The following is a 9,347-nucleotide window of genomic DNA, read 5'->3' on the forward strand; positions in this document are numbered from 1 at the left end:
TTTGCGAGCCAACAGTTGGGGAAGTTGTGTGCAGAAGTAGGAATCAAGCAGGTGTTTGCATCAGTCGAACACCCCCAGAAGAATGGGCAGGTCGAGTCAGCGAATAGAGTTTTGCTGAGGGGATTGAAGCGAAGGCTTGAGAAGGCTAAAGGGGTGGGCAGAAGAAGTACCAAGAATAGTGTGGGCTTACCACACCACACCTCAATCCTCCACCATGGACACGCCTTTCAGCCTAGTATACGGGTCGGATGCCATGATCCCGGTAGAAATCCACGAGAGCTCTCCACGTTTCCTGAGCTTTGTGGCAGAAGAATCCAACGAAGAAAGAAAAGTGAATCTAGACCTGTTAGACGAGGCCAGAGAGGAAGCGAGGATAAAGGCTGAAGCCGTAAAAAGGAGAGTGGAGCATCAGTATAGCTCTAAGGTGAAACTGCGACAGTTCCAAGTTGGCGACCTGGTCATGAGGAAAGCTCATCCTTACGAGTTGGAAAACAAGTTGTCTCCCAAGTGGATCGGACCCTTCAGAGTAACCGAAGCCAAGGGAAACGGTTCATACAACCTAGAGACTCTAGAAGAAGGGCACATTCCACACAGTTGGAGTGCAGCCAATTTAAAATTTTATTTCATTTGAAAGTTATGAAACACACAGTTGTAAAGGGGACACTCTTTTTCCCTCTCGGGGGTTTTTTAACGAGGTCACCCAAGTAAAAAGATGTTCAAGAAAACTTTGTCTCAATTTTTCCCTTTCACACAGTATAAGAGTAAAGATTAAGAAACAAAAGACAAAGAATCAAGGCGTCGCCTGAGGTAGGCGTCGCCAAGATAAGGCGTCGCCCAAACAAGGCGTTGCCATGTTAAGGTATCGCCAGGCGTAGGGATCAAATGAGGCGTTGCCCAGACAAGGAGTCGCCAAGATGAGGCGTCGCCAAGAGTAGGCGTCGCCAGGCGTAAGCTTCGCCAAGTTGAGACATTGCCGGATAAGGGAGCTAGCGTCAAAATCAGAGCAAGTAAAGGGGGCGCATGCTCATGCCCAGAGGTCGAGACAAAAGGTACGTTCAGTATAAGCTAAAATCCGGGTGCCTAGTCCCTGAGCAGGGGTTAAGGGATTCCTTCGGGACGCCCCCTCCTCAGGTATGAATAGCTAGCCCCGGTGTCAGATGTTAGACATAAGTTAAAATCCGGGTGTCTAGTCCCTGGGCAGGGGTTAAGGGATTCCTTCGGGACGCCCCCTCCTCAGGTATGAATAGCTAGCCCGGTGTCTGGTGTTTAGACACCTCGTAAGGAAGTGGCGGGGGGGGGGCGTTTCCTTCGAGTGTGGGCATCAGGCAGTAAGGAGTTTCAGAGCAGTGGAGAACCAGGTCACTTGATGCAGATACACACAGCTGAGGAGAAGAGCCATCCTTTGGGAAACCTTCTCCTTGGGCATAATCGCCAAAACCCCTGGTCATCTTGGTGTTTAGACACACCAGGGACGATACGGCGATGCTTACAGCACGCCTCTCCCTGGGCGTGGGCACCAAGAACACTGATCACCTTGGTGTTTTCAGACACCCTGGGGATGAAACGGCACTACCCCCGGGTGGGCCTCTCCTCAGGCGTGGGCACCAAGCGCGCAGAGATAAGGGCTAAGTTGCCTTGGTGTTTGAGACACTCCATGGACGATACGGCGCTGTTGTATAGGCCTCTCCATGGGCGTGGGCACCGAAGCGCGACTTTCGTCCCAAGTGTCTAGACACGCTGAGGACACCCAGAGCAGGTCTCTCCTCGAGCATGGACACATAGTACAGGTAAGATAAGCCCTCCACGCCCTCGAGCGATGTTGAGGCCATAGAAGAGATCAAGTCCTCCCTCGCCCTTGAGCGATGTCGAGGCCAGAGAAGAGATGAGACCCCCTTTTTCCATCTTGGAGTGATGGAAAAGCTAACAATGCCTTTGGCAGTGAGTGCCAGAGGGCTCAAAACAAGTAAGTACAAAGCAAGTTGAAGACTTTTATGAGTTCAGAAGGCAAGTAAAAACCGACGAGCAAGAAGAAGAAGAAGGATGGAAGCACGAGTTACCAAAGATAAGAGAGTAAGAGAAGCTAAAAGACACACGAGAAGGCAAAGACAAAGTTCGAATAGGCATTTAAGCTAAATCAAGAGTTGTAATTACAGATAGGTACAAATAATGTTTGCTGCGGTTACAAAAAGAGGCTATTCCTCAGAGGCCTCCAAGGGCACAATTTTGTCGTCGACCACTTCATTCAGAGGGCTGCACCCAGAGATATCGATGTCGGGGTTAGCACAGGCCGCTTGGACAAGAGCCTCTCCGAACCCATCGGCGAACCCAGTGGCAGCCTCCTCGTTCAGCTTTTCCTCAGTAACCTTGAAGTTTGCAGCCTGAGTGGTCATCTCTTGTTCTTTGGAGGCCAAAGCAGCCATCAACTCTTGGACTTTGGCTTGGAGGGTGGTGTTCTCGGCGGCTAGCTGGGAGCATTCACTAGTCTTGTCCTCGAGCGCGACCTCAGTTTTCCCGATCCACACACTGGTCCTCGAGTTTCTTTTGCTGCGCCTTTGAGGTCTCCACCTCTGCTTCAAGATCAGCGACTTGTACGCGGAGGGGCACCACCTAATTAAGGAGTTCAGCATGAAGGCGCCCATATAATAATAAATGCCTTCTCTCTTGGGCCCTTCAGGTTGGCCGCGCGGAGACCCCCTCTCCAGGTAGCCCCTCATTGAGTCCCAGATCGGCGAGGGGATTCTGGAAGGGCAGGTTCAGGTTCAGCATCAGCACGACCCTCCAATGATCGAGGAGGTGAGGAGGCGCTTGGAGGGTCCTCCCTCAAAGAGTCAACCCCATGTGAGGAGGAAGTGGCGGAGGTGGCAGTCTGAGGGGCATGCTGGGTTGTCCTTCGTCGCTTGAAGACTTGCCCCTCGGCGAAGTCTTCATCGTCGTCGGAGGGCACCACCACTACCCTTTTCCCTTTGTTAAGGGGGGCTGATGGAGCAGCAGTTTCGACCAACGCAGGGGGCATGGCCGCGATGGGAGGGGGTGAGTTTGGAGGTTGATCAGGAGAGAGTTGGGCTGGTGAAGTTGATGGCGTCAGGTTGTGTTGGGGACGAGGGTTGGGAGAAGATGGTGGTGCATCGGAGGTTGGAAGTGGGGACCCTCCAACTTCCTTCGCCGAAGCCCCGCCCTTGGACTTCAGGATATGAGCAAGCTTCAACCTACGCTGCTTGTCCATCCTCGAATCTGCACCAGTGAAATTAATACATTAGGGACAAGAAAGCAGATGGCACAAGCACACAACAAAGAACAAGCAAAATAAGGAGAGACAAAACAAGTTAAAGAGGTGGAGATTGATATACTTATGTAGCGGGTGAGCTCCTCGGCGTCGTGCTCACGGCTAATTAGTTTGGAGGTGTCAAAGCCTCCCACACTGCCCAAGACTTGGCAAACCTCTCGATCCACCGCAGGGAGCTCATCCAAGGACTTGGGTTTGGTCAGTTTGACCTCCTCCACCAGTAGAGGGGAAAGCCGTCTAAGGCAATTTGGTCATCCTCTGAGTAGCAAACTTTGAAGAACTTCCCTTTCCAACCCTTATATGATTGCTGGAACAGTGAGAGGATGACCCTCCCTGCAATGCCACTCAGGCTCACCCACAGGCTCTTCCCCTGTTTCTTCACTTCAAAGAAATGGAGGAAGACGTCGGCTGAAGGCGCCTGGCCAAAGTACCCCCACAAGATGCCAAACGCCTTGATGAAGGCCCAACTGTTGAGGTGTAGTTGGGCTGGGGCGACATTGATTTCCGTGAGCAGTTCTCGTTCAAACCCCGAGAAGGGCTAGCGCACCCCCAATGTGCTTGAACACGGTCTGGTACAAGTAGAAGAAAAGGACTCCATTGTTCGCCCTCTCGTCCCCACATACAGGTTCCCATGGGGTACAAGGGAGTACTACGATGTCTTCGTCGTGCCTCTTAGCGAAGGCACGATAGTCGTAGACGCTCGACACACCAATGTGGTCCCTCTAGGCCTTCATAGAGGTCAGGCTCGAGCTCTCTTCGAGCAAATCATCGGGAGCCCAAGGGTAAAGGGCCTTATAGTTAACCCTTGGGGGTGGAGGGTTGGACGTCGTTTTTGTACGCGTCAAGGTTTGATGGAAGAGCTGAAGTAGGAAGGAAAGAAAAAGTTTCAGAAAACGGGGTTAAGGCAGAAAGGGGAAGAGAAACCCTAGAAAAACCCTACCCACGCAAGAAATCCAGAAAAGAGGGAAGAACGAAGAGATGTGGGGGAAAGGAGAAGAACACAAGAGATGCAGAAATATAAACAGTCCCAGGCAGTTATAAGTGCAAAATAGTAAAGGGGAAGAGTCATCAAAAAGTAAAAACCGTACCTTTAGGTGATTGGGTGGACGAAGGTTGGGAGTGCGAAGAGAGAATGCAGAGAGAGTTTTCGGAGAAGAAGGTGAACAGCAGAGGGAATACGAAAAGAGCAAATGGAACAATGCCTTGAGCGCGCGTTTTCGAAAGGTTATAACGTTAACTTGAAAGCGCTAACGACACTCATCCCCAGCCGTAGGATCGTACCACGTGTCAAGAGATTAGCGCGCAACTTAAAGCGTCACATCTTCAGCGCAGAGAATGTCGCGTCAGACGCTCAGAGAGTCCTTAGGGCGAGTCATACTGCTCAAGGGAATGTCACGTCAGCAGGAATGCCACGTGGATGATAGGGCGAGTCCTTAGTCTTTTTGCTGAAACAAGTGTCACCTCAAGACCGGATGCTTGTGTACCGTCCCGTCCCCGGGCGTTGACCAAAGACAAAGCCAAAGTCAAAGTCAACGTATGTTGGGACCCCTCAAGGGGGCTCAAGGGAAGAAAGTCAACAGGTTGACCGCTTAAGGCGTCGCCAGGATGAGGCGTCGCCAGGTGAGGGCGTCGCCAAGATAAGGCGTCGCCAAGTTAAGGCGTCAACGGTTTCACCCCCCGATACCCATGGGTAGGAAAGACCGTGGAGGGGGGCGACACCGCGAGAGGCCTCAGTACCTCAGAACAGTAATAAAGAGAAGAGAAAGGTGGCTTCAAGGCCATAGTTCTAGTACTAGTGAGGAGTAACCTGACTTGTGAAGTACCCACGCCACCTCTGGGAGACCCTGGGACAGATACGACCCATGAGAGGGCCACGCCCAGGGGCGAACCATGTGCATGGTACGAGAGAAAGGCAGATACACTCCCAGGGCAAGTGACTAGAGGTTGGGGCGCATGAGTTGGCACCCAAAAAGTCACCCCTTGCGCCAGATGCACTTCGAAGAAGGAGGACTTACACGATGGAATGTCCCTAAGTTGGGTTACGGCGCTGTGAGGCCCTCCATGTAGAGTAGCGATCAAGTCAGAAGAACACATGGCAGTAAGCACTGAAACATCAATATTTTCCTGAAAGTTTGTTAAGGTACGCTTTAATTTAGTTTACGTTTCAAACGTTTTAAAGCACTTTAAACGCTTTAAATGCTTTGAACGTTTTAAACACGTTGAACGTTTTTAATACGCTTTAAATGTGCTTTAAGACGCTTTGAATGTTGGAGACGTTTAAAAGGGGCTTGAGACGTTTGAAACAAGGATCGAGACTCAGTTTTACACACACACACTTTAGTTGTTTGCTCGCGCACCCACTGTACGCACAGGCAATTAGGGTAAGAGCATTAGTTATCCAGTTATTTGACCACCTTCAGAGCATCCAATCACGGTGTTCCGATACGGAGGTGTGTCCCTTTGATCTTTCTCGCTAGCTGATTTGATCGTCGGAGTGCAAACGGCCGCGAGGGCGCCCCTTTGTCCACTTCTTTTCAGGTACTCACAGACGGAGCAGAACGAAGGTGCCCTAGCTCGCGAAGACAAGCCACACTCAAAGACGACCCTGGTCAACCGCCGGGAACACAATGTTATATTCTGAATTAACTTTGGTGCCTCGATTATTGGTTGGATCAAACCAATCACAAAAGAAATGAGGAATGTTCTTACTCAAACCAAGATATTCTAATTCATAAATATGTTTGATGACGCCAAAGAAGTCATCTTGTCCTCCTTCTTTTACACCATTTAAATGCACCCCACAATTTGAGGTTTTCTTGCCTTCATTCCATGCCTTTGTATGGAACTGGTATCCATTAACGAAGTACATGTTCCACAATGTTACAGATATTGCACATAAACCAAGTCTCACATGTCGTGGGTCAACAAGAAAATTTGGATATATTTTATCAATGTGCCTATACAAGTTTATTCTACTATTGGTACAAACAATTCATCTATCTTTTATTCTTGTGTATGGTGGCTTGAATGGTCCTCCATCAAGCTCCCTCCATTCAAAAGGATTTGTCTTCAGATCCAGTTTAAAGTGCCACCTTATATGAAAAATATGTCCTAAAGTTCCTTTTGGTTCATGAATCTACCTGAAAAAGAAATGAAAGATAATAAGAATACAACATAAAAGAAAAACTATATATGATTTGAGTCCAAAATATATGTTATTTGGATTGTTGATGGATTTTCTTTTTTGTTTCTTGGCGGAATAGAAAAATACTATAAAGGAAAAGTACCTTTTGATGAAGATGAAGTAAGGTGACACAAAGGTTTTGAAAGGAATAGAAGGAAAGTCATCTACGGTGGGTACATATGTCTCTAAAATATTTTCTTTTTCTATTTTCCTTTTTAGTTTGATAACATCCTCTCAAACCTCCTCAGGTGTAAGAGAACACAAGGTATATTTATGATTATTTTTCTGAAAAGTAATTTTATTAGTATGACCTTCATGCAAAAATATTTTGGTCAAATTGTAAAGGTCAGCCAAAGATAATGTGTTCAATATCCATAGGAATATCATCATATAAAATATTGTCCTCATAGTTTCCTATTTGTATGGCACATTTACTTGGGTGTTAATGCCTACACCATTATTTTGATTAATCCAATATAAGCGGTATGGAGAAGGATGTAGTTGAGTTTTTAAATAAAGTTTATTGACTAACCTAGAACTATAAGAATTACAACAAGATCCGCTATCAACTATTAAAGAACATATATGACCTAGAATCTTACATCTAGTATGAAAGAGGTTTTCTCGTTGTGAATTGTTGATTTCTAATGGCTGAGTTTGAAGAATTCGTTGTACAATGAATAATTCCCCTTTATATGGATGAAATCCATCGTCAAAAGTGGGGGCTTCTTCTACTTCAGAAATAGAAGGTGAAGGGCCATTTTTGTGTACGTTTGGATCATTTAAAAGTAAAGTTTTCTTTTGTGGATATTTAAAAGACTAATGTCCTTTTTCTAAACATTTAAAGCATTGGACTGTTTTGGTTTTAGTTTCTTTGGATGAAGAGACATAAGGAGTTTTATCTTTAGCTTTACTGTGTAGATTATCCCTCTCTTTTTCTTGTGACTTAGTTTTGTTAGAACTATCTTTTTAAAAGTCTCTATTGGAATGGGAAGAATAAGAAAAATATTTTCTAAAAGAAAGTTTTTGGTTAAGTTGGTCTTCTACCCTAATGCATAGTTGAGCTAGGTCATTAAGATCATTATAAGGTAGGAGTTCAACTTTATATATCCCTAATGTAAAAATTGAGGCCATTCTGGAACAAGCTAAGGTTATTCGAGGTTCTTCACGAATGTTTATCCGTAGCATCAGTAACTTCATTCTTTGCCTATATTGTTCTACATATAGGTCTTTTTGGGTGAGCCGATGGAGTTAATTCATAAGATATTTATCATGATAATAAGGAATATATCTTTTTCTTAAGGCAGAATGAAGTTTGTTCCAGTATTTGGTTGGAGGGTTACATTGTAACTTAAGGTCTCTAGAATAGGCAATCCACCAAGTCATTGCACCCTCTTGAAAACTAAGAATGGCTAAGACTACCCGTTGTTCATGCTCAACTTGATGACATTCAAATATTCATTCAAACTTCATTTCCTAGCTTAAGTAATCATCGACACTAGTTGTTCCATGGAAAGGAGGAAGGTTATTTTTGGTTTTCTAAAAGTAGAATGGTGTGTATTGTGAGGATATTTTGGTGGTTGTTGGTAATAGTCAACATTATGATGGCTACTATAATCATCATGACGAGGGGGGGACTAGGATGGTGAACACTGGTAGTTCTATGCAAACCCTCCCTATTTCTACTTCTAGACCTATGAGGCTTTTGCTCAAGCTCTATCACAAGTTGATGTAAAACATTTCTTATTTAAGCCAATTGTAGATCATGATTTTTAAGTTAGGCAGTGATATCCACGTTAGGATTGATGGTTAGAACAAGAGGGGGGGTGAATTGTTTTCAAAAGCTTTTCACAAATACTTTGCTTATAATGAAACTTTAACAATCAACTCAGAAAAGCAATTCAGAAAGCTAATAAAAAATCCAAACAGAAACAAATATCAGAATTATAATCGGTTAAAACAACGATTCAACCGGTTGTTTATGACAACAATATCAAACAATTATGGAGAGAAGAGATAGAGAGAATTACACACAAGGTTTATACTGGTTCACTCTATTCAAGAGCTACATACAGTCCTCAGTCAAACCACTGAGTATTTCACTATGCAATCAATCACAGATTACACATACACAACACAAAGAGGTGACTTTGAATCCCACAAAGCCTACTCACCCTCTTTGCACACAGCTAAAACCTCAAGCCAGAATCACACTGACTTTACAGGATTTTACAACATTTTCACAGAGAGTAATATGAACAATTACAAGAACCTAAACAAGGTTAGAAAACACCTGGAATCACAGTACACCAGAAACCCTATTGACCAGTTCTTTGAATCACAACAAAGCTCTAAAGCAATCTGGCTAAAACTTGGTAAAACATATTTTCACAAACAGTTGGTAATCTCTCAAATCAATCACAAATTAGAGTATCAACCTTTTCTGTTTCATCAAATCTTTTTACGTTTGAAAGAAGACTAGTTTTATAATCCTTGAGAAGCTACTGTTGAAGGCAGATTTGAACAACCAAATAGTTAAAACAGGTTTTCAAAAAACTGTTATGAAAACATACATTTAATCGGTTAAAACGGCTATTTAACCGGTTGAATGGTTTTGACAATTATACAACTGATTCAAAAAACAGTTTCAAAACACCTTTGTCAGCTAAGTGACAAAAACCGATTATCTCGAAACTTTAATCGGTTGTTTTTCCCTTTGCATGGAAAAACACTTTAATCTTTAAAAACAGAATGAAATAAGCTTTGTTTGAGAATCAAGATTTATCTTACAAAGATTCTAAACCCCATAACAAAACTTAAACCAAAAACATAACACAGCTTCTGGCTTCATGTTGATACATCAAAGCTTCCCATCTTCAA

General features: G+C 44.7%; 1 protein-coding gene across 1 annotated transcript; it reads left to right on the forward strand.

Annotated features, from left to right (window-relative positions):
* Positions 1-214: 214 nt before the first annotated feature.
* LOC150028178 (uncharacterized) lies at positions 215-631 on the forward strand. Its single transcript, XM_090300685.1, has one exon. The coding sequence runs from the start codon at positions 215-217 to the stop codon at positions 629-631; it is 417 nt and encodes a 138-aa protein (XP_090156811.1).
* The last annotated feature ends 8,716 nt before the right edge of the window (positions 632-9,347 follow it).

The sequence above is a fragment of the Phaseolus vulgaris genome, chromosome 3 (assembly GCF_051622355.1).
Source record: "Phaseolus vulgaris cultivar YP4 chromosome 3, ASM5162235v1, whole genome shotgun sequence".
NCBI lineage: Eukaryota > Viridiplantae > Streptophyta > Magnoliopsida > Fabales > Fabaceae > Phaseolus > Phaseolus vulgaris.